General features: G+C 46.6%; 1 protein-coding gene across 1 annotated transcript in view; it reads left to right on the plus strand.

Moving 5' to 3' along the window:
• DHX38 (DEAH-box helicase 38) overlaps positions 1-26517 on the plus strand; it is a 2105687-nt gene that overhangs the window by 387440 nt on the left and 1691730 nt on the right. Inside the window, exons 5-6 of the mRNA XM_069635507.1 lie at positions 10396-10555; positions 10922-11046. Of these exons, the coding sequence (XP_069491608.1) occupies positions 10396-10555; positions 10922-11046 (285 nt within the window). The remainder of the gene's footprint in view (positions 1-10395; positions 10556-10921; positions 11047-26517) is intronic.

Here is a 26517-nt window from a genome sequence, read left to right on the forward strand (position 1 = left end):
TTGGTTTTTGAGCTGATTTCATTGTCCTTTTCTGGAGTTTAAAACCTAACAATGCGCACTTTATATGTTACATTTCTATGGGATTGAATCCGAGCCCAAATATTACACATGAGGCGATAAGTATTGAAAATATTGTTCATATGGATAATGTTATTGGTATTGACATTTCGGCCTCACCTGACCTGGATAAATGTGCCAACGAAGATGTTGAACGTCATGAAGGAGATCCAGGAAGTGATAATAAAATAAGCTCTCTAAATTCAGACTCAGAAAATACAATGGGAAAACCATTAAAACTGAATTAAAAGTTCACTGTAGTAATAACCATAGACCTACTCTTGGGCATATGTACTAAACTAATGAAAGATCAAGAAGAGTTTAAAAACCTGGTGATTGAAACGGTAGAAAATACAAGAGCTCTGGGTGTGATGATTGAGGAAGGAAATGGAGCCAGAAAGAAAGACAAAATGACTAAAGAGGGGAGGATCAAGGAAAATCCGGGTGAGTTGAGTGAACTATGCCTGATAATGGACAAAGAGGATGGGAAACTAAATGACCAGGAAAAAGAACAAGAGGGGCCCGAAGAAGACTTGTTTGAAAATATAGGAATAGAAGAAAATGATGATAGTATTGAAGAACAAAATCCTTCTTATGGGTAAAAAAATGCACAAGACGCTAACGTAATAATAATAAAGGTACTACAAGTAAAGAAAACTTAGTTAAAGCTTAAAAGAAGTAAGGCATAAAAAGAAACATAGCACTAGCAGAGACACCCCCGACTGACCTAGAATGTAGCGAGGTTGGGGAAAGTTTTGAGATTATTGAAGATCATAGAAAAATGATTGAGAATAATAATCTCTACAAAAAAAGATGGTAGCTTAAAAAAATGGTTGAAAGAACTCTCAGGAGTTTGAAGAAATGGAAAATGGAGAAGGAAAGGAAGGAGGACTTGATGTGAGATGCTTAAATATCCCTATGAGCAAAGTAGCATAGTCCCTTAAAACTCACGAAAAAGAGATGTATAAAATGGAAGTGGGACGGCTAGCAATGTGTAAAAATATCAAAGAAAATGCCATGCTGTCTTATGGTCAAATAGTAAATAAACATAACTATATTTTGGATAAGAGTATCAAAATTAGAAAGGTACTTTGGAGTAGAGTCCATATATGAATAGGAATTGCCTGCTAGAACAATTACACAAGATCCCTCTACTACATACCATTAAATCAGCAGATATTGAGCGAGTTATATTGCTGGATCAAGGCAGTTGGGAAAATGGGGTAATAGTACAATTTGGAACAGCTGTAATTGTAGATTTGATCAGGAAATATTCAAAACAAATGTGGAGAAATCGGTTTGAAATATAATCTATAACAATATGGTACATTCTGAACTAAATGAACCTATACCCTCCTAATTTCCAGAGAAAAATCAAACAATAATGGAGAGGACAGAGGGGGAAAAGATGGAAATGTGGATCCCAGATAGACTATTTTCAGGACCATTGAAATGATGAATCGGAAAAGGGACTCACCTTTCTCTCCTGGAAAAGCAGGGTAAAGCAGCCATTGGAGGGGAAAAGGGACGTCCGGTAGGTGGCCTGTGTATAGAGACCAAAGATTTCTGATAAATGTGTACTCATGCCCGGGTGGTGTAAATTTGGTAGATATAGGAGAGACATTTACTAACACAATAGAATACTGGCTATTGGAATCCCCAGGATCTGAAGTATTGATTATGGGAGATTTTAATGCATAATGCGACATAGCTAAGAAGGAGATGGATGGATAGATGGAATGAACTTGGGGATGAACCCATGAGTACCCTACCTTCTGGGATGGGGAAATGTGGGTTAAACCGAAAACATCAAACACAGATAGTAAATGGAATTACCTGGATGAAACTTTGCCAAAGTTGGTGACTTAAATACTTAGAACCTGATGAGGGAGAAATGGGAAAAGATACCTGGTCGAATGGCAAAATAAGCTCCCGCTTGGATTGTGTTTTTTGTAGCAAGGAGATAAAGAATACTGTAAGATCTTTTGAACATCTCCCTACCTTGCTGAGTGACCACAAAGCCCTTAGATGTAAACAAAGATATCCCCCTATAGGTGGGAGAAAGGCCACGTGATGAATATTCAGAACTCTGTGGGGGGGGGGTAGGGTCACGAGAACAATTTAGAGAAATTTGACAATGTTTGATATATTCCCTCTTGAAGGACAGGAGATAGCATTGAACGGCCAAAAGATAATTGGAGACCTGTTGGGTATGATTTTAAGGGAAAACTGCAGACTGAGTATTAAACATAACTGTGAAACCACATTTAAATAAATATGATAGTCAAATTGCGGAGAGGAAAAATTGGGTGAAAGATGAAATAAACATTAAAGGGAATCATGAATTAAAGGAAGCAGAAATACTGAAAATAAGACATAAAGACCAGGTATAAAAATGGACTAAAACACATAAATACAATGTTAATAATGCGAACTGGAAGATTCTGTGTGCTTTGCAAAACACATGATTCCAAGAAATGTTGGTACCTCTACTGTCAATATTTGTTGGAAGATACAAATAGAGATATTAACGATGTAGGACAAAATACTTGGGGAAGGGGGTGGGCAGGGGAGGGGGATGGGGGGGGGAACACATCTCCAAACATTTTTATATAGAAAATAGGAAAGAATTGGAATATAGCAAGAGTTGGGTAAATAGAAAACAGATATTCCCACATGAGGTATCAGATATAATTAAAATAATAAATAAAATGAAGGCATCTAGAGCCCTGGGACCCGACGGGTTAGCTAACATCGTAATTAAACGCAACCCAAAAAATTAGCAGTTTCTCCACATCTCTTTCTATCCAATATATGGGAAAAAGGGAATATACCAAATAGCTGGCGTAAGGGGGTAGTAGTCCCAATACACAAAGAGAGATGGGAAGATTCCGGCCAACTACCGCTTACTGGCTGATTAACAGTAGCTGTAAAATATTTTGTTCCCTTTTAGTAGGCAGCATAAACAGATTGAGTAAAGAAAATGGCCTTCTACCGATCCAACAAATGATTTAGAAAGGACTACAGCACACTGTATAATTTGGTGATGCTCAAACACATAATGTCAGATACTGTGGATGTAAAAGATATGAATCTCTATGCTTGCTATATCGACTACTCCTAAGTTTTATTGTGTTGATCGTGATATCCTCTGGAAAAACTGGCAGATGGGAATATATGCCCTATGATTTTCTATTTTCTAAGAGAAATGCATGGAGAAACTTCTTTGGTAATTTGATTGGATAAGGGTGAAAAGATCTCCTCTGAAATTAAAACAAATAAGGGCCTTAAGTAGGGCTGTGTCATCTCGCTGATAGTGTACAATGTGTACGTGTCAGGCTTATGGGATAGGTTTACTGATATAAGAAACTTCCCACCTTAAGTAGGAGGACTTAAACTACATGGCCTTATGTACGCATACCACACGATTATATTTGACAAAACACCAGCAGGATTGCAAAAGATGTTGGAAGTGTTATCAGTACTCCAATGAAAATGATCTAAGTATCAATATAAATAAAACTACGGTGATATTTGGGGGAGCTAAAAATAAAAAACCTAGAACTCCTTATAAATGGAAGATCGATGGTTAACACCTTGAGGTGTTAGATATATACCCCTATTTAGGGATACCCATTATAAACAAACCTCCCAGAAATTTCTATTATGAGATGGTTGAAGCCAAAGTACCCCATAAATGTAATGTCATGAAAAAATGACAAAGGTGGACACTCCATTGAAGGTTATCTAGAAGTTTATCGAAGGTGTATTGTCCCTGAAGCCCTATACACACTTGAATCCGTGGGGGGTAGAGACATGGAAAACCTAGGGAAACTAGAGGGGAAATTGTGGAAAACCCTGCTAGGTCTATCTAGGTCGACCCTGATAGGAGCCATAAGATGTGAACTAGGGCTCACGTCCCTAGATACGCTGTGGAAAATAAGGTGTTGTAAGCTCTACTAGAAATCAATTTAAATCTGCCCATAAACTATGAAGAAATTAAGATTATGCACGAACATCTTAAGAAGAAAGCTATTGAATGCGATGTGTCTGCAAACCTTTTACCTTGCAAAAAAGAAACGCTATGAGATCTATGCACTCCAAGGAATAAAACATGCGATACCCCAAAGTTATCTATTAAAGCCCATAAATAGAAATTTAGTAAGATTTATAATCCACCTTAGATTTAATACATTACTGTGTAAGGAAACCATGGGTGCCTTGTATGGCATACCTAAGGAGGAAAGACGGTGTAGACACTGTAGTAGGGAGATAGACTCCATTAGACATGTACTCACAGGATGTGAGAAGTTACAAGAATGGTACTATAAGGGCTACAGGAATTTTGTAAGTGACTTAAGAATGATCACATCAGATTAATTTTGGTCAACCTTCTATATGGCAGAAACTGACACTAGCGCAGCCTTTTATGTATGGAAGAGGGCAATACCAAATGGCGATACCTAATTTTTTAATTTTATAGAATTATCAAAATATGAAGAAATGTTTTAAAATAAGTGACTATAAGAAGGGCAATCATGGAAATTGAATTAAACTCACCCTGTTGTGAGGAGATATGATGAAATGCAATAAGTAAGCCTCCTATGTTTATATTGTTTTATTGATCTTACTAGGTTTCATTATATCCATGTTGTATTAATTGTGATTTTACTAGAATGTTCAACATAGTGTATGGAACAAGTTACTTACCTGTAACTGTTCTCCAGCATGTATCTGGCATGGATTCACATGCTCATGAATATTCCCCGTCATCCGGCTGGGAATCCTCGGTAAAGAAAAAAATCAGTATCAGTTTTGTTTGTGATCTGTCTCTTAGTAGTAACCAATCACTGGTCTCTGGGTCATAATGCCCCCAGCCAATGACTGCCCTCTCCCTAAGCCCCACCCCTGGCAGCCATCCTCAGATTTGGTAGCACGTAAAGTGGCAGTATGACCAAGTGAAGAGCCACAGAGGGGTAGGAGGGAGGGTTTGCATGTGAATCCATGCCAGACCCATGCTGGAGAACAGTTACAGGTAAGTAACTTGTTCCTTCTCCAGCATGGGGTCTGGCAACGATTCACATGCTCATGAATATAAGAATACATATCAGTATACACATGCACAACCACGGGAGGTGGCAAGGCTCAACATTAAGCATTACATAAACTCAACATTAAGCAACTCTTACCTCCTCACCAGGCCCACCTTTAGGCAAACAGGTTGTGCAGCTCTGCTTCGCCAACTCTGGACTCCCCCCTGGAATCCCGGTCTATGCAGTAGAATTTCGTGAAAGTGTGCGTCGACCTCCACGTAGCAGCCCTGCAGATGTCCAGCAGGGGCACACCAGACAAGAACGCCGTAGTAGCAGCGATCGCTCTGGTCGAATGGGCTCTCGGACAGCCGGGCAACGGTCAGTTCGCCAACCGATGACCGTGCATGATGCAGCCGGAGAGACATCTGGAAATGGAAGCCTTCGAGAGGGCCTTCCCTTGATTCACAGGTCCAAAGTTCACAAAAAGCTGTGATGTCTTCTGAAAACTCTTCGTGTGGTCCACCTAGAACGTCAGCGCTCTAGCTACATCCCGCGAGTGCAAAGTCCTCTCGGCCAGCGACGAAGGCGGCGGGAAGAAAACTGGCAACACCAAGGACTCGTTGAGGTGGAAGTCCGACAGCACCTTGGGCATGAAGGAGGGGTGCGTCCTCAGCACTACCCTCGTCTCGTGGAAAGTCAAGTATGGAGGCTTGCAGGATAGGGCTTGGAGATCTCCCACTCGTGTGGAGGTGAAGGCCACAAGGAACGCTGTTTTCCACGACTGAAATTTCAACGGTGCCGAATGCAGAGGCTCGAATGGCGGCCCCATGAACCTGGTCAGCACCACGTTAAGCTCCTTCACCGGCGGGAACGATCGGAACAGTTCCTTCATAAATTCCTTCACCAGGCGATGAGACCACAGGGATGACGTCCCGTAGTTCTGCTGTAACGGAAAATCGCTGCAAGATGGATCTTGATGGCAGCATGAGCTAGCCCCGCCTTGGCCAGCGACAGCAGGTACGGCAGCACTTTGACTGGCCGTAATTCGCAGAGGGTTAATCTTCTGTGCACGGCATCAGACAGAGAACAGAGAACCTCTTCCATTTGTGTCCGTAGCACTTTAGAGTTGAGGATGCCCTGGCCTTTGCAAGCACCTCCTTGCAGTCCGCCAGGATATCGTACCCTCCAAACTCTAGTGCTGCAGGAACCAGGCCTGCAAGTTCAGCGACCCTGGGTCATGATGGAGGATGGCGCCTCCTTCTCTGGAGAGATCTGTGTCCGTCGACGGCCTGACTGGGGGAGGGGGGGATGTATGAGAAGATTGTTTTTGTAGTTCACCACTCAAGCGTGGCGAAATATCTGTGGAGACCGATCCTACCACGTATAGTAGGCGGGGAGGATGGTCATCTTAACCAATGCTATTCTTGCAAACCAAGACAGTTCTTGGGATTCCCACCTCTGTAATTCCTCTTGCAGCTGTTTCCACAAGGGTTTTATATTTGTTCTAAACGGGTTCCTCATATCCCTTGTTAATTTTATTCCTAGGTATTCCAGTGTGCCTTTCTCCCAAATTAGGGGGGGGTATGTATTCTCTAGGTCTAAGATTGTCCCTTTCTCTTCTGCTATGTTCATGGCTTTGGACTTCGTGTAATTTATGGTGAACCCTGAGGCGTTGGCAGATACCTGCAGTTTCTCAATGACTCTCGGTAACGTATTTTTGGTATCTTTCGTGTGGAGCATAACGTAGTCCGCGTATAGTGCTATTTTGTGTCTTGCTTCCCCACGTTACCCCTCTGATCTCTGGGTCCTTTCTAACCTGTTCTGCAAAGCGTTCAATCGCCATTGCGAATATCGATGGTGCTAATGTCCCATTTTACCAAGACATCAGAAAGAAGGCCATTGCCCCTTAATTGAGAGAAGGCAATTTTAATTAATAATTTTATTTTAAATTAAATTTAAAATTTAAATTTAAAATTTAATTAATAATTTTAATTAAAATAAATTTTAATTTATTTTTTTATTTATTTGGATTTGTATAGCGCACATCTGCCCGGGGGCATCGTGACGCTGAAAGCTGACTTGTTACATAGCATACATGGTATAAAGAAGAGGCAATACAGTTGTGCTTATTTACATCCAGTTGTGACATACTATAGGACAGAGAGGGTGGAGTGGAGAGGGTTAGTTGAACATGGTTTTGAGTAGTCTGCGGAAAGCATGGTATGATTTTTCGTTCCTTAGTGCGGTGGGGAGTGCCTTCCAGTTTTTGGGTGGTAAGTTTTGAAAGCTAGACCCTCCGGCTTTACTTCTTTTGAATGTGGGTACGTGGGTCTGGTTGGTCAGGTGTGACCTAGTGGGTCTGGTGGATGTATTAAGTGTATCTTTAAGAGAGATAGGGCGGACCGTTGGCGGAGAGGCATCTGTGGGTGATGGCCATGGATTTGAATAATATACGTTATTTTATTGGTAGCCAGTGGGCTTCTTTTCTGGCTTGGGAGATGTACTCCCTTTTTGGGATTCTCAGGGCTGCTCTCCGAGCATTGTTTTGTGTGACTTGCATTTTTTTAGGTTTTTTTGGAGACGTGCCCATGAATAGGGCATTGCAGTAGTGCAATTTGGTGCCTACTGTGGCTCTGGCTACGGCAAGGCTGTTTTTGGTGGAAAGGAGGAGTTTAACGGCATTAATTATCTTACTGGTAAGCGCAGCAGAGGCGGCTATGGCATTGACCTGCCGTGTCATGGAGAGGGTGGAGTCAAGGTATACTCCTAGCGTTTTTACTGCAATGGAGACCGTGATGGTGGAGTTATCGATGTTAAACGATTTGTAATGCGGCAGGAGTTTGTTTAGTGTTTCTTTGGTGCCAACTAGTAGGAGCTCTGTTTTGTCTCCATTTAAGCAGAGGCCGTTGGCTGCCATCCAAGTTTGGATAGCTGTATAGATCATGGTTAATGCTGCAGCATCTTGTTCATAGACCCCTGTGAGGGGGAGTAGGACTTGCGTATCGTCAGCATAGTTGGTATAAGCTATGTGATGACGGTCCAAGTCATTGAACAGTGGGAGGGTGAAGATGTTGTATAGGGTGGGGGCAGTGCAAGACCCTTGTGGGACGTCACAGTGGATAGTGGAGGGGGTAGCGCTTGCTGAATCGGAAAAGACTTTCATAAGTAGACCCTAGAGGAAAGATTTGACCCAAGAGATGGCTTTGGGTGAGAAGTGAGCTTCATTTTTGAGTTGCATGCCTAGAATGTCATGGTTGACCAAGTCAAAGCCAGCGGATAGGTCCAGCGGGAGCAGGAGTGCTGGTTTCCCTTTGTGCATGATGTCATTGAGTTGGATTTTAAGATCTAGTCCCATGTCCTGGGCGGAAACCTGATTGCCTTTTTCCTAAAATGCGATGTTCTTCCAAGTATTGCTGGATTTGTGTGTAGGTCACTTTATCAAAGATCTTGAGCAGGAAGGGAACGGTCGTGATAGGTCTATAGTTGATGTTTTCAGGATCTAGGGTGGGTTTTATGAGAAGAGGGCGCACCCAAGCTTCTTTTAGGCTGGTTGGGACTGAGTTGGTGTTGAATGATGCATTGTTGAAGGTTTTAAGAAATGGTGCGATTGTTTCTACGAAGTCTTTGACTAGTTTAGCGGGGCAGGCGTCACCTTTACAATTGGAAGGTTTTATTCTGTTAACAATATCAAATACCTCTATTTCAGAGACGTATCTAAATTTGAATGGTGTAATGTGATTGGTCTTTTTGTTCTCAGTCACTGTTTCAGTGTGGGATACTGATGAGATGTGCTGAGTGAGATTTTTGTGATGTACTAGGATATTTGCTTGGAGGAGTTAAATTTTATTTAGGAGGGCGGACTGTATGGTGTTACACCAGGCTTGGTCCTTGACAATCTCTTGAAAGTTGGTGGCTGTTGTAGATAATTCCTTGAAGATGGCGAAGAGCTCTTTGGATTCTGAGGTGGCGTTAGAGATTCTTTCATTGTAGGATGCAGGTTTTGCTGATATGATGGCTTTTTTTGTATTGGGTGGCCAGTGATTTGTATGAAGATAGTGAGGAGGCGCTGGGAGAGCTTTGCCATATGTTTAGGGCTTTGCATTTTTTGATCTTTTAGTTCTGCTGAGAACCAGGTATTGGTGTGTTTGGTATTTTGGGATTTTTTCTTTTGGAGAGGGGCGATGATGTCTATAGCAAAGCTAATGGTGGATTTGTAGATATGTCAATGTCGACCTGCTTCGATTTATTTATTTTTTTATTACATGTTGATTCAATTGCTATTGCATGGGGGTATTTGGAATTCTTAGTCACGGAACAGAAGGGAAATACCTTTTAATGGTTTTATTGTCACCGCTCACATTTTAATCTGTTTTTATACATTTTGCTTGATAATATGTACTGTTATATTTGTGCTGTGGTTTATGGATTCTCTTTATCCGAATAAACTTTGATTTAATTGAATAGAAGGCTGTTCTTGACCTAAGAAGGCCAAAGAACAATATGGCCAAAGAAAATAAGTAAAAACCATTATATGAAAAGTTATTGGGATACCAAGTGTCCTATCTGCACTTCACTGTAAGGTGGTGTGTGGAATTGTAAAAATTCAAGAATCCATAAAACTCCTCCCAGTACTGACCGTCCTGGCGACTAGTTGGTTTCCCCCATAAGAATGAGCAAAACGGGCAACGGAAGTAAAGCAGGCGGCTTTCCTGGCCTCCAGAAAGTCAGGAGAGGGTTCAAAACGAGCAAAAGGAACCATGAAATCTGTGGGGAGCGAAAGGGTGAGGAGGAAGGTGCAAATAAAAATCTTTCCTAATGGAGGCATAGCCAAGGATTAACAAGTTGTTTTGTGGGTGTGGCAGCAGTGTTAAAGTGGTGTGAGATGGTACGACCAAGAGTGTGGGGTAGGGGCTTGAAATTGATGGTATAGTAAGGATTTGAGGCCCATTATGAAATTTGAGGTCATTTTATTTTGGGATCTGGGGTTATTGGAGACAGTTGAACTGTGACAGAGAATAAATGCAGTGCTGTAGGCTGTTCAGGAGGTTCTGGCATTAGGGTGCTATGGTGAAGTAGATTGGTTGCTGCAAGACTGCTGTTCTGTTTTCTCGCCGCTAATGTTGGTCTGCATGGAATGTTTATCAAGGTATTGGCTCATTGCCAAACCGTAAGTGTGCAACTCAGTCTGGAACCGTTTGGATATGTATCCCACACTAGAAATATATTCATGTCTCCCTAACTTATCTGACCATCAAGATGTCTTGGGATTTTTCGCATTAAACAGTTTTTATTTTTAATCGTTTAGATTCACCCTCACGTTCCAGCTGGGAAGAGGATGACAGTGGCTATGGGAGCTCAAGGCGCTCCCAGTGGGAGTCTCCATCGCCAACTCCTTCTAACAGAGAATCTGATCGCAGCCATAGAGGCTCTTCTGTGCGTGACAGTGAGCGAAGGGACCGTGAAGGGTAAGCAGAATTTCTTGTATCTTTGTCAGCATTTAATGTCAACCAAGACGTCTTCAAGAGTTTTATCCTGCAATTCTTCCCCACTCTCCCTACCCCCTCCAGAGACTTCAGATCTGTAGCCGCTGTACCTCCATTCGTTTTTCTCATTCACTGTCCCAGTGTAAAATTGGGTCTGTGGATACTGACATCCCTTGCAAAAGTTGTTTGGGCTTTGTGTAGTGGTCTGTATTTTCCCTTCGCTAGTTGGGGTGAGTGGGAAGTCAATCAAATGCTGGGTGATTTGGGTCTATGGCTCACCCTAGAAGCAGCTGTAAAATAAATGAAACAATACATCACTTACTGTATTTTTTAGGTTTGTTTCTATAGTTCCAGGTCTGTAAAGAATCGCTATAATGATGAAACTCCACTACCAACACCATCCTACAAATATAATGACTGGGCTGATGACCGGCGACATCTTGGATGTACACCTCGTCTCTCCAAAGGAAAAGGTATGTGGTTAGGTGGGTAATGTTGGGTTAGGTATCAAGAGTTTCTGGTTATTAATGCTTTGTAATCTGGGGTAAAGACGTTGTGGAAATGTATGAGAAGATGTGTCTGAGCCTAGCAAGTGTAATATGTCCCTACCCAATTTACCTGACAAACCCTCGTAATTCCTCATCTTGGGCCACTTCGGAGACACTCTGGTGCCACATGGGGCACCACAAGCTACTGTGGGGCCATGGCACACCACGGACCCTGTTTTTTCTGTGTGGTTCTCCTTGTGCAGCTTACTGTGTGGGGTCCACTGGTTTGTGGCAGCCTTTTTGTAGCACTAATGGAGAGCAGTGCTACGTCTCATGGTTATTCCTCCCAAGAGTAAATGGCGAGACTGTGACCCATATTGAAAATTTGATGTGGGAGTGTATTTGATGTGGGAGTGTTTTACTCCCTATTTTTTAAGAGTAAATACAAAAACAAGAGTACAAATTGGTATTCTCCTTCGCAAGGGAGTAGAAAGTACCCGTTATTCATCCAATGCTTGCAAAAAGTTCACTTTCGAAAACATTAGAAACAAAACAGCTTGAAAATGGAGGTAGGTCTTAAATATGTGCAACATTTTTGGGATACACGCTGGAAATTGTAGAGGTCTGTGCATGTGCTGCACTTTCTTAAATGCAAATTCTTTATCTGCAGTGTATGCTGTTAAAAGTATAGCAGTCCTGAAGAGACATGAGTTCTGAAACATTGAACATTTACCAGTCCTGCTGGTGTGTGGAATTTAAACCTGTTGTCTGTTCTGCATCTTAAATGCATGTTCCTGCAGCAGAAGCATTAACTCACTGAGCTATCGACAGTATTAGAAACAGGCTAAACGTTGATTTATGTAGTAGGATTATTTACCCGCTCAGCTGCTTTTCCTGATCTGCCATAGACTCTGAAGGGCTCATAGGGTTGGCACACTGTCTCATTTAAGGCTTACCTGAAAGGGACTGGTTTGTCTCGCACGCGTTGCCTGTTTGAATTGCTTATCCTACACGTGAATCAGGATATGTAAAATGCAGGTAGTGCCTTTAAAAATGTAGGATGTTTTTGACAGTTTCGCCCACTAGCCATACATGGGGGAGCAGGGTTCGAAATTAAGGGGATCTGGGAAGTATTTAGCTCCTGCTTCTAGCATAGTAGAGCCTGGTTAGCTTGAAACCAACAGCTACCAGGAGCTACTTTTGGTTCCTAGGGCAAGCTGGGGCCTTCCAAACAAGTAAATGTGACATTAACTGAGTATTTGAGAATGTTAATAAAGAAGAATTTGAACACATCTAATATAGATGTAAATAAAATGGTTCCTACAAAATGGACACAAACTAAAAGGCCATATCTGGTATCTCCTGGTTTCTCTGCAGTGATGCCAGATACCCACCCAGGAGCTGGTTTTAGCTCCTGCTCATCGAATTTCAATTTCAAACCCTAGTGAAGGAGAAATCATGAAAATCACAAGATCAGAAATATGATGGCTTGATGTCCACCACAACAATCCACTCTTCGAGGGGATTGGGTCCTCCGACGTATTCCATATCTATGACAGTAATCACCACAGCTGTGCTGCTTCGGAAACTTTTTCGGCGTCTGCGTCCTGCGTCGATGACGTCGATGCGCCGCCGTCGAGGACCTCCTCCGACGTCCGACGTCATCCGATGTGATAAGTAGGACGCACGACGCCAGTAGCCTCAGTTCCGTTTTTTCCGCGAACGTGTTGCTTCGTGTTTCTCGGTTCTAGCCTCGACTCTTTGGAGTTCTGTTCTTTCTGGTTCTTCGAGCCTGTTCGTTTGTGAATATTCCTTCGCAGCGATGTCTTCCACTTCGTCTTCAACCCCGCGTCCGGGCTTCAAGAAGTGCGGGGTGTGTGGGTCCAAGATGTCGGTGACTGACTCGCACGACGCCTGCCTCTGGTGCCTCGGGGAGGCCCACGACACGGATGACTGTGTCGACTGCCTGTCGCTCACTTCCAAGGCCTTACGCGAACGTAAGAAGAAATTGTCGGTAGGTCGGGTGTCCAAGCCCCGGAAGTCGAAGTCGGCGGGGCTTTCGACGGATGATTCGAGGGGTGACTCTCCGCGTCATCGTCGGAGGTCTCGTCGGTCTTCTTCTAGGAGTCGGTCTCGCCACTCCTCTGCCTCTTCGAGGCGTTCTCGGAAGCGCCGTCCCCGGTCGCCTTCCAGGTCCTCTTCCGAGGACTCTGCCCGGCACGTCGGTTATCCCACCAGCCGTGCGACGCCGGAGGAATGGGCTTCCTTCGGGAAGAAAATGTTGGCGATTCTTGAGTCGCAGGGTACTCAACCGTCCGCGCCCCCGAGTGGGGTCGGCCGTGTGAGGTCGAGAGACGCCGCTCGCAAGAGTGGTCGGCACGAGTCACGGGAGAGGTCCCGTTCGGACAAGGAGGCTCGTTCTCGCCGTACCCGTTCCAGGTCCCGGTCCTCGACGCGATCGAGACCGTGTGCACCTGTGATGTCTTCGAGGAAGACATCGACGTCTGAGGCGTCGAGGGCGTCGACAGGCTTTCTCGAAGCTCCGGCTCCGAGGAAGTCGTCGAAGCCGTCGACGTTCAGGTCGTCGAGGGACACGCTCGGGGCTCCGGCTTCGAGGGCTGTGTCGACGCCGCCGATATTGGAGGCGCTGCATCTGACGTCGACGCCGATTTCCTCGACGTCGACGCCGATCCTCTCGGCGCCGTTGCCGGCTTTCTCGACGGCGGCGCCGATTCGCTCGACGCCATCGACGCCTTTCGTGTCGGAGGTGCCCCGTGTCTCGGGTGTACCCCCTAGGAAGGCTCTGGCTAAGAGCAGGCACTCTCAGGTGCCTTTCCACCACTTGGATTATATTTCGGAGGCGGATGAGGATTCGGTTGGCCTGGTTCCTGGTCAGGTGCCGGATGACATTGTCTCGGGCCATAGTCAATTTGACGAATTGAGGCAGTCGCTGCATGATGCTAGTGGTCTGGACACCTCTCCGGAGGTGGAATTTGGTCGGCCTGAGCCTGGCTCCCATGCCGATTCCTCATACCGGCGCCTTATGGCTAGGGTGTCTGAGTATCTGGGATGGTCTGCTCCCCCAGGGGAGTTTGTGCAGGATGATCTGACGGACATCCTTGATGTTGGTCCCCCATCTGACCCGGTTCTGCCATTCCATATGGCTTTACAGCGTAGGGTGGCGGCGGCTTGGACTGCTCCGGAGAGTCTCCCGGCAGTGGGCAGATCCTTGTCGCGGAAATACCGTCCAGCCAGTGGCGACCCCTGCTACTTGACCAGGCACCCCACTCCGGAAAGTTTGGTGGTGCAGGCGGCCACGGCCCCGGCAAAGCAGGCGTCGTACCCTACCATCCCTCCTGATAGGGACGACAAACGTTTTGATGGCTGGGCGAAGAAGGTGTTTTCTTCTGGTGGTATGGCGCTTCAGGCGGCCAACTCCATTTGTGCCTTGTCACGTTTCACGCACACTCTGTGGAACTGTGTTGCGTTAGCGGCTGAACATATTCCCGAAGGGGACGAACGGGATGGTTTCCTTGCTTTGGTCCAGGATGGTAAGGATGCCATGTGTGAGTCCGTTCAGTCGGGTTTGGACTTAGCTGAATGCGTCAGTAGGTCCATGGCGGCGAGCACCGTGATACGCAGGTTTGCGTGGTTGCGGAAGTCGGGGTTTGCTCCTGATGTGCAGTCCCGGCTCCTCAACATGCCCTTTGATGGTGAACATCTTTTTGGCAGCAAGGCTGACGAGAGCCTTGAGAGGTTGCAGACCTCAAAAGCTGCAGCGAAGTCGTTGGGCGCTGCAGTTCGCCAACCTCCGCCTTTTCGTCCTAGGGGACAGCAGTGGAGGGGTGGCTCCTTTCGCTATTACTCGTCCTTTGGTAGAGCGAGAGGAGCTGGCAGTCAAAGGGGCCAACGCAGGGGTACCAGAGGTGGACGACAGGGTACCCGTGGTGCCAAGGCCGCTCGGGCAGTTGCCTCTTTGCCCTCAGGTAACGCCGCAGCCGCTCCTACTCAGTCATGAGGCCTTGTCCCATGGTTCGCCGGTTGGGGGAAGGCTGGCGCAGCATCTTGTAGAGTGGCGTGCCATTACTTCGGATGTGTGGGTTCTGGAGATCATAACCCACGGCTACTGTCTTCCCTTTCGGCACAGGCCTCGCGACAATCCACCGGGGAACCTCTCTTTGAAGTGTCCGGATCCGCTCCTTGCGCAGGAAATTCAAGCCCTGCTGGAGAAAGGCGCCATAGAACTGGTGCCTGTAGCGGAGAGGAACAAGGGATGGTATTCCCCTTATTTTTTGATTTCCAAGAAAGACGGGGGATTGAGACCCATCATGGACTTGCGCGGTTTGAACAAACTCCTCAGGAAGGACAAGTTCAAGATGGTTACTCTCTCTCAAGTCCTCCAGGCCCTTCAGCTTCAGGACTGGTTGGTGTCACTCGACCTCAAGGATGCTTACTTCCATGTGCCGATCCATCCCAAGCACAAGAAGTACCTGAGGTTCGCGGTTGGCGACTCGCACTTTCAGTTTCGGGTCCTGCCGTTCGGTTTGACCTCCGCCCCAAGGGTTTTCACCAAGCTCATGGTGGTGGTGGCAGCGCATCTCAGGCAAGGGGGGATTCACGTCTACCCCTACCTGGACGATTGGTTGATCAGGGGGAGCTCTCCCGAGCAGGTCCTGGATCATCTGTCCGTCGCCTGCCACTCCCTTCACAGGCTGGGCTTCTCCCTCAATTTAAAGAAGTCCCATTTGACGCCAACGCAGAGGCTCCAGTACATCGGAGCAGTGCTCGACACTTCCCTGGGGCAGTGTTTTCCTCCCCAGGTGAGGGCTCTTCACATTCAGCAGATGGTGCGCAAGTTTCAGCATGCCCAGACGCTCCCAGCGTTCGAGTTCTTGAGGTTGCTCGGCCTCATGGCATCCTGCATTCTTCTGGTGCCAGAGGCTCGCCTGCGAATGAGATCTTTGCAGTGGGCACTCAAGATGCAATGGTCGCAGTCCTCCGGCAGGATGTCGGACCCGATTCAGGTGCCGCCCTCGGTCGCCCGGGACCTTCTGTGGTGGGCCGTCGAAGGCAACTTGATGAAGGGGGCTCCGTTTTGGCTTCCCTGGCCGGAGGTGACGATCGTGTCGGATGCATCCCTCACGGGATGGGGAGCTCATGCCAACGGGCTGACGGTCAGCGGTCGTTGGTCTCCGTCGGAGTCCAGACTCCATATCAATCTGTTGGAGCTGAGGGCCGTCAGGCTAGCCCTGAGGGCTTTTCTGCCGACTGTGCGAGGGAAGAATGTCCTGATCCTGACGGACAACACAGTGGCCATGCACTACCTCAACAAAAAGGGGGGGGCAGGGTCACTTCCTCTGTGCAGGGAGGCGATGCAGCTCGAGTTCTGGGCCATCCAGCAGGAAGTTTCGATCTCGGCAGTTCATCTGGCCGGAGTCGAGAACGTGACGGCGGACGCTCTGAGCAGGCAGTGCACGATCTCTCACGAGTGGGAGTTGGCTCAGGAGATTCTCCTGGAGATCTTCGCCCTTTGGGGGACCCCTCAAGTGGATCTCTTTGCCTCCAGTGTCAACCGGAAGTGCGAAAGGTTTTGCTCGCGGGAATTTCCTCCAAAAGGAGCCTTAGGAGACGCGTTCGTGGTGGAGTGGTCGTTCCCGCTGCTGTACGCGTTTCCTCCGGTCCCCGTCATCCCGCAAGTGCTGCGGAGGTTACGGAAGTTCGGTTCCCGGATGATCCTCATTGCTCCGGCGTGGGCTCGGAGGACGTGGTACCCGGACCTTCTCGACTTGTCCATCTGCCCTCCACGTCGTCTTCCCTACCGAGACGATCTGCTCTCACGGGAGGGGGGTCAGGTTCTCCATCCAGAGGTCGGATCCCTCAACCTTCACGCTTGGCTTCTGAAAGGTTGAGGTATAAGGATTGGGACCTCCCTGAAGACGTGATGGAGGTGTTGCTTTCGGCCCGAAGGCCCGCAACTAAGTCTCTGTACCGTTGCCGTTGGCGTAAGTTCTGCGACTGGTGCAGAGTTCAGTATGTGGATCCTTTTGCATGTGACATCCCCATGGTTCTGTCCTTTTTGCTTTCTTTGGCCCACAGGGGCTTGCAAGTGGGTACCGTTAAGGGTTACCTGGCGGCGCTGTCCATCTTTAAGCGCTCATCTGAAGAATGTTCTTACTTTAAAATCCCTTTAATTTCACAGTTTCTGAAAGGGCTCACTAATGTGTTCCCTCCGTCGCCTTTCCTGTTGCCCGGTTGGGATTTGAACCTTGTTCTTAGGTTTCTTATGGGTGCTCCGTTTGAGCCGTTACATTCTTGCCCTTTGAGGCTGTTGACTTTGAAAACTGTGTTTTTAGTTGCGGTTACTTCCGCTCGCAGAGTGAGTGAGTTACAGGCACTTTCTGTTAAGCCACCCTTCACTGTATTTCACAAGGACAGGGTTGTCCTTCGAGTTCGTCCTTCTTTTCTTCCGAAGGTAGTGACGGAATTTCATTTGGCCCAGAAGATTGTTCTTCCGGCATTCTATCCTCCTCCGCATCCTGGTAAGGAAGAGGAGAGGCTCCATAGGCTTGATCCTAGGAGAGCTTTGAGCTTTTATGTTTCTCGCATGTCCCGGGTCAGAGTGGACGATCAACTCTTTATTGGTTACGCTGGTAAGCGCTTGGGGCAAGCTGTGACGAAACAGACTTTGTCCCGCTGGATTATTTTGGCCATCTCGGAGTGTTACCGCTTGGCGGGCAAGGACCCTCCGGCTGGCTTGCGGGCCCATTCTACCAGGGGCTTGGCTGCATCTACTGCCCTGCAGAGGGGTGTTCCTATTCGCAACATCTGTGATGCTGCCACCTGGGCTTCAGTGCATACATTTGTGCGGCATTATTCCCTCGATTCCATCAGAGGGCAGGATCTGGCCTTTGGCAAGGCGGTCCTTTGCTCTGCTATTTGATTGGCTATTCTAAATTTTGTTTCTAAATTCTTTCCCTCCTCCTTGATTTGGTACTGCTTTGGGAGTCTGTCATAGATATGGAATACGTCGGAGGACCCAATCCCCTCGAAGAACAAGTTACTTTCTTACCTGGTAACGTTCTTTCGATGGGATGGTCCGACGACGTATTCCATATCGCTCCCGCCCTGCCTTCCCCGCTGCAGAATTTCTGTTGCGTTTGCAGCTTACGTTCCGCAAGGCTTTGTGTCGGACTGGCAGTTGACTATTGTCACACGTTCTGGGGGAAAAAACTACAACTGAGGCTACTGGCGTCGTGCGTCCTACTTATCACATCGGATGACGTCGGACGTCGGAGGAGGTCCTCGACGGCGGCGCATCGACGTCATCGACGCAGGACGCAGACGCCGAAAAAGTTTCCGAAGCAGCACAGCTGTGGTGATTACTGTCATAGATATGGAATACGTCGTCGGACCATCCCATCGAAAGAACGTTACCAGGTAAGAAAGTAACTTGTTCTTCTCAGATTTTCCAATACTGTGTATCGCACCAGCCTCGAGGAATGGAGCGAAGAGTTGAGACACTATTCTTGTTCAGTATTTTAGCTCTCTGCTGAAATGTTCAACACATGTTGGCACGGTCAATACAGCCGCTCATTTGAAAAATGCAGATATAATCAAAAATCATAGCAGTGCTTCTAAGAAATGTGTATTCTGCTCAAGAGCAGAAAATCCCCACTCTCTGGAACAGACAATTATAACGTATACTTGAGCTGAAGGGGGAATCCAGAGGACATTTTATTTAAAAAGTATCAACAATTGTTTATATAAGATACTAAATTATTTATGAAATAAATCATGAAGGAATCAAAGAAAAGCAACAATTTTTAATTCAGGTAAAATCACAACTATAAAATACAGTGGTGGTAACACAACTCATTCACACCCATCAATAAGGTAATCTATCCTAATTACATCGTGCATCAGCAACTCACCATTCACATTTATTCAAAACAACATGTCCTATCAATATAAATTATTGAACAGTATTCACAAATGTGTTTTGTGTTCTTGGAGTGGATCTGAATGACTGTTTAATAGGACACAATCACATTTCCAAGGCTGTTGCAGACATGTGGACATGGTGCCACAAGATAGGGTGCATTAGCCATCCTGTGACTTGGTTGACGTCCCATAGCCTTAATATATGGCAGGATTGTTGGTAACACGCACGCACGCAAGCACACACGCGTAAAGGAGGAGTAGCCTTCATTGCCAAAACATTCCTTGGCCTTAGACTAACCCCACCGTCCAGCTTCCGGTCTGCAGAACTTCTGTCAGCCAAGCTTCAACTCTCTGATACACAAACTGTACTGTTACACCTACTCTACAGACCCCCAGGCCCCATTGCCACATTTGAGGAAGAGATATCTGACCTCCTGACCACCAATACCAAAACGGGATCCCAAATCATCCTACTAGGCGACCTCAAACTCTGTCTCGGCGATCCAAATGATGCCATTGCGCTCTCCTTGGAAAACACCACCTCCCAACTAGGGTTCAAGCTCAGAATCACAGCCCCTACCCACAACAAAGGTAGAACCCTGGACTGGTTAGCGGATCTCAATTGCTCCACGGCCATCCTTAAAAACAAGCAAATTGCATGGTCTGACTACCACGCCATCTCCTTCTCCATCCAAGGGAAGTCACAACCAAAGACTCCCACCAACATCATCCCGCAAACCCTCACCAGGAATAACCGCAACATCACCTTGCAAAACCTCCGCCCACTTATAGACAACATCCTTACCAGGGCAAACTACGCCAATCTAGATGCAGAGAAACTTGCTGACCTCTACAATAAAACGCTAGAATCAGCAATAGATATCATTGCTCCCGTCAAACTCACCAAAGCCAAACCAGCAGCCCACATGAACAAATGGTTCACACTCCAAACGAGCTGCAGAATCCACCTGGAGAAAAACACCAAACCAACAAAACACAACTCTCGATAGCAGCCACCACCTACAAAATTGCCATCCTCGAGGCCAAAAAAGAGACCTACGACAGCAGAATTGAGAGCGCCAAATCCAAAACAAAAGAACTCTTCAACATCCTCAGGGAACTCAAATCCCCCCCTACACTGGCAGAAACCTGCGTGAAAGATGCAGACTGGTGTGAGGATCCAAAAAGCCCTGGCAGACAAAATCACCATGTTACAATCCAAAATCGAACAGAAAAAGCTTAATCTATCCAAAAAAACAAACCATCCACCATCCCCCAAAACACCCACCTGCCCTCCTTTTTCCTTCTCCCCAGTATCCACTAAAGAAGTAGAAAGCATCATCAAGGGCCTCAAACCCTCCAGATGCCAAGGGGACTCATGCCCAGCTCCCATCATCCAGGAATGCGCCAACAATCTGGCCCCTTTCATAACAGCCCTTATCAACGCATTCTTCAAATCAACCTCAGTCCTCAGCAGCCTTAAGGATGCCTGGGTCATGCCACTACTAAAAAAAAAAAAAAAAAAAAACAATCTAGACCCCAATAACCCAACCAACTACAGGCCAATCACCACCGTCCCCTACATCCTAAAGATCTTAGAGTGGCCTACCTGCAAATTCAGAAGCACCTGGAAGACAACAACCTCCTGGGCCTCAGACAATCTGGCTTTAAGCCAAGGCACGGAACAGAGTCAGTCCTACTGGACCTAAAAATCCAGATGGACGAGGCAAAGGACAAGGGTAATCTAGCCATTCTCTTACTGCTAGATCAGCAGCCTTTGACCTCGTTGACCATCAGATCCTCAAGGAACATCTGACTACCTCAGCAGCCTTCTCTAACCAGGCAACAGCCTGGTTCCAGTGCTTCCTAGCCAACCAAACCACCTGGGTCTTCTCCCCGGGGGCCTCAGCACTCCCCATCACCTGTGGCGTCCCTCAAGGCTTGTGCGTCTCGCCGACCCTATACAATATCTTCACTAAGCTATTGTTTGACCGCCTAGATAACCTGGGTGTCACATATACAAACTATGCTGACGATACGCAGGTTCTCATCACCCTATCAGGGTGCTATGATGAGGACTCCATCAGGATCAACAACCTATACTTGGAGATCCAAGCCTGGATGGCAGAGCATGGCTTATGCCTCAATGACGAGAAAACAGAGCGCCTCCTTGTCGGCTCCCAACCACGGCTAAACAAACTAGACCCCTGTTACGCTTCTATCAACATAGACGGTAACCTAATCACAGTAGCCAAAGAAAACAAAACCCTTGGTCTATCTAGACTCCACTCTCTCGCTGAAAAGACAGGTGAATGCCACAACCTCATCCACAGCTTATACAAATAACCTTATCAACGCCTGCAAACCCTTCCTATCACCCTCCAGTTGCATTACACTAGCAAGAGCGCTAGTGCTCTCAAAAAATTGACTACTGCAATACTCTTTCTCGGCACGTCAGAACGCAATCTGAACAAACTACAGGTACTTCAAAATAATGCCCTCACAGCCGCCCTGAATATCCCACGACACGCACACATCTCCAGCATCAGACAAGATGCACACTGGCTCCCTGTACGAGACAGAATCGCTCTCAAATCCCTCGTCATCGTCCATAAATGCTCCGCCCAAATACCTGGCAGACAAGTTCCACAATCACACATCAACCAGACCAACTAGAACACCATATTCACACTGCCTAACCGTCCCCAAATTCTCCCAAAAAAAAAAAAAAAAAGCAGGTGGTTCCAGCATCCCGGTCCTAGCTGCCAAACTATGGAACGCAATGCCATTGAACCTTAGAGCAGAACCTTCCTTCTGGACTTTTAGAGCCAAAACAAAAACATGGCTTTCCAACAAAAAATCTGCTTCATGTACCTCTTCTCCTCATACCCTTTGTCGACCATCATGTAACCCGGTCTACTGCACTTACTGTTATATCTTAGTCGGTATTTTATGTTTTTACTATGTTGTAACCTTCTCGAAGTCTCCGGCGCCCGGTTACCCCAGGGTTCGGTGCGCGGTACAAATAAAGAAACTAAAACCACAGACAGACACACAGACACAGACCCACCCAAAACACACCCACCCACCCACCCACACAGAACACACAGACACACCCACACACACAGACACACACTTGCTGCCTTGGAATTTTCTTTTCAGTAGAGCGCACTGTGCGTCGAAGACAGGTCGAGACAATGTCCCTCGGTGGACTCCATTTCGACGACGTCAACACAGGTATAAATAGTATGCACGTTGTCCTCCATTCCGTTTTTCCGCACGTCACAGCTTTGGTAACGTACCGCCTTAGTTCCTAGTCAGGAAATTATTCACAATTGTTTTTCTTTTTATTACATTTTTTTATTACTTCCAACTCAACCATACAGTGTAGCAGCAAGTATACATTTCAATTTACTTGTACAGTTTCATATTGTTGAACATACCCCCCTTTTCTTCCCAAGCCTACCCCACTCCTCAGCCTGCCACAACCTCTTCTATGGGCCTCTCTCCCTCCTCTACCCCTGACGAGCTGTCTTCTTCCGGGCTTGCGTGGTCAGACCAGACAGTGTAGCTACCATTTTCTTCCAGGCTATCCATGTGTTCACTTCTTCCTCTCCACCTCTGTTTGCTGCTTCATTCCACACCACTGTTTCAGCAGCCACCCATTCATGAAGATCATGCCACCAGGATTCTACTTTTGGTCTTCTACTTGCTTTCCAACTAATTGCTCTCCTGCGTTTAGCAAGTATGTATGCCAGATCTGTGAGTTTACTCACATGTTTGTTTATGCAGCCTGCAGAACCCCACTAACATGCACGCCCACAGGGAGTTCACATCCAAATGGATCTCTTTCCCCGCCATGAGGTGGGCCACCTCCCCCCCAGAATCTCCTTATTTCAGGGCATGCCCAGAACATATGTACCATTCCTGCATTCACCTCCCCACATTATGGACATGTCTGTGTTCCTGCGTTTTTAAACTTGGCTATCTTCTTGGGGGTCATGTATGCTCTGTGGGTAACATATAACTGGATCTGTGGCAATCTCACGTTTCTTGATACTTTCTTGTGGTATCCCTGTACCCTCACCCATAGCCTATCTCCCATTGATTCCCCAGCCACCTCCTCCCAATCTCGTCTCGTTTGGATCAACTCCTTCCCCATCTTCGATATCAACAGTTCGTATATTCGGGAGACCTCATGGCCTCCATCTGACACATTAAATGTTTCGAGGTGATTGGGTCCTTCGACGTATTCCATATCTGTGACAGTAATCACCACAGCTGTGCTGCGGTGATTACTGTCACAGATATGGAATACGTCATCGGACCATCCCATCGAAAGAACGTTACCAGGTAAGAGAGTAACTTGTTCTTCTATGGCAGTGTTGGGCTGTTGGGTCAACACCATCTCTGACCATGTACCCCTTATCTTCACCAGCCTATCGTATGTGATATTTGTCCTCTGTGTAAACCTGTGTCTTCCACCAGTGCATCAAACTCTACCGTCGTCCTGTCTTGCCACACATCCCCGAAGGTTGCTACACCAATCGGCTCCCATTGCTTTCTGACAAACCTCCTCATTTGCTCATCCATCCCCTCCAGTGCCACTAGCGGCATCTGTGGGGAGCACGGGAGCGGGTGCCCCATTACCTGGCATGCTCTTCGCCACAATTTCCAACCCAGATTCAGATTCGTCCCGCTGCGATATTGGCAGCCATATCCATTCATTAGAACACTCTGCTTTCAACAGTTTGGACTCTGGCGTAGGATCCTCCTATAACCACCTTGCTACGTATTGCAGTTGGCTAGCCAAATAGAATATCTCAAAATTGGGCAATCGAATGCCCCCTTATTCATATGGGTTCTTTAGCTTCCATAACGCTATTCTATTTCTAGAACTGTGCCATATGAACCCCTTACATACACTCTGAACGCTAGCAAAGAATCGCTTGCGTATCATATATGGTATGTTCACGAAGTAGTGTAGTAGCCTGGGCCATACCACCATCTTTAACAGTGCCTCTCTCCTTATCATGGTCAAGGGGAGTTTAGCCCAAAATATCATGCCATTTTCAATTTTAGACACTGCCTTCTCTGTGTTTTGCTTGTGTTCAACTTCAACATTGTGGTATCATCTATCCCCAAGTATCTGAAGGTTTCAGTTTCCCACTTTATCTGTAATACCGGCAGTTTTTCTCATGTTATTCCCACATAACCACCAATGGGGAATATGCTAGATTTCTTGGGGTTGACTGTTATGCCAGATAACATCGCTTATCGCTCCATGACTTCCAAAATATACTGAAGGTTTTCCTCAGGATACTTCGGGTACAGCAGCATATTGTCTGCGTAAATTGATATCAGACGTTGCCCTCCCTTCGTGCTGATCCCAACTTCTCTATATTGTTGCCTCAAGTATATCGCCAGGGGTTCAAGTGCTAAAATAGAAAGCATCGGGGACCACGGGCATCCTTGTCTAGTGCCTCTGCCAAGTTGCCACTGTTCTGATATGGTTGCTCCTGTTCTGGCTCGAGCCAACGGTTTGCTGTATAGCAGTTGGACCCCCTTAAATATGCATGCCCACCCAATACCATATTCCTTTAACAAAGCCATTCACCAGGGCCATTTCACTGAGTCGAAGGACTTCACTGCATCCAATGAGATTACTGCTACCTCTTTGGAGCCCCCACTCTGTCTGCTCTATAACGTGATGGAGCCTCCTAAGGTTGTCGGATATACTCCTGCGCGGGAAAGACCCTGTATGATCAGGATGTATGAGTTTATATATAACTGGTCTCAACCTATTGGCCATCTCTGCTGTGAGTATTTTACTGTCTTGGTTGAGCATTGATAGTGGTCTGTATGATCCACAATCTGTGCTTGGTTCATTGGGTTTGAGGGCCGGAATGATGATCGCTTCCCTAAGGGACTCGGGCAACGTGCACCTGTCAAACGCCTCGTTTAACATCGCCAGCATCGTGGGGGGGGAGGCAATTCTGACCTGCATGTTTTATAACCTTCACTCGGGAGTCCATCCGCCCCTGGGGCTTTATAGGTGGGTAGTAGCTTAATGACTCCTAATTCTTCTAACGTAATTGGAGCCTCTAAATTCTTTCCATTGCCTCATGTTTGGGAAGGTGAATCTGTCAATGTTTCCAGCGCATCAATTGCCTCCCCCTCAGTTATGTCTTTATACAATAGCTGATGGTACTAAAAAAAACATTTGTTCACACCTTCTTGGGTATCTAGTGTCTGCCCGTCCATCCGCTACATTGCTCTGATTGTTTGTCTGGGGGTCTCACTTTTATACAACCAGGCTAGTCATCTGCCTGGCTTACCTCCTTCTGCGTGTTGCCTTTCTACTTATTTTTTGTGGTTTAGGTTGCATAGTCTTTCCCAGTGATCCCTGCAATCTTGTTGTAGTTTGCGTGTGGTCTTGGCCTCCTCTGGGGAATTCACATCCCTTTTTGACTTTGATATCGCCAACCCCCTCACCACCACCTTAAATGCCTCCCACAGTGTACCAGCCGATCCTACACTACCGGAGTTGTGTTTAAAGTACTTTCGTATTTCTTTCCTCGGGTCTTCTCGAAACACTGTCTTTAAGTGCTTCGGCCCTGAGTCTCCATATCGGGATTCTCGCCCTAGGGGGCAAGTTCTGCCATGTTACTATCAACGGCGCATGGTCTGAGAGGATATGCAGGTTTTGTGGGGCAGAATAGTGAGCATATTCTCCGTTCTGTGGATGGTGCATTCTCCACACATCCACTAGTCGAAAATCACGTAATAGGGCCCTCAAGGCCTTAGCTGCTGGGGTAGGCCTCTCTACCTTCTCATCTGATCTGTCGAGCTTTGGTTCTAATGTGCAGTTGAAGCCCCCCCCTATAACTGCCCCATCCATATACTAGCTAATCATGACATATAAGTTCCTAAAGTAGACAGTGGTGTCCTGATTGGGAGCATAAACGTTAATGTTGCTCACCTCTCAATTTTCTACCAACCCTCTTATTAACACCATGCTCCCATCTTGTCTCTAATGGTGGACTGTAATAGCTTAAACAGGATATGCGGTGCTATCCACGTTATAACCCCTCTAGCGTATGCTGAGAACCCTGCTCCTATGGTGGTCCCTTTGCATTTCCTTGCCACCACCTCTTGCTTATCCTTGGTCAGGTGGGTTTCCTGTAACAAGGCGATAACTATTTTCTGTCTCTTCAGGTACATCATGACCTTATTCCGTTTTGATATAACTATTAAGCCCTCTGACATTCCAGGTCACTATTTTCAGGTCTCCCATCTCATCCGTTTCCAACTCTGCCTGCCTCCTCTCCTATCCTCCTCCTTCATACCCAGTGGCTTGTGATTGTAGGCTCTCCCCTTTACAACTTCCCAAACTCCCTCCCCCTCTTCTGCTTGAACACCCCAACTCCCCCTACCCCTGTTTACCCAACCAATCCCAAATGTATAACTCTCCTAACTCCCTCCCTCCTATTCGAATTACCCTAGCTCCCACCC

Source organism: Ambystoma mexicanum, chromosome 1q (assembly GCF_040938575.1).
Source record: "Ambystoma mexicanum isolate Mex_15411 chromosome 1q, UKY_AmexF1_1, whole genome shotgun sequence".
Lineage (NCBI taxonomy): Eukaryota > Metazoa > Chordata > Amphibia > Caudata > Ambystomatidae > Ambystoma > Ambystoma mexicanum.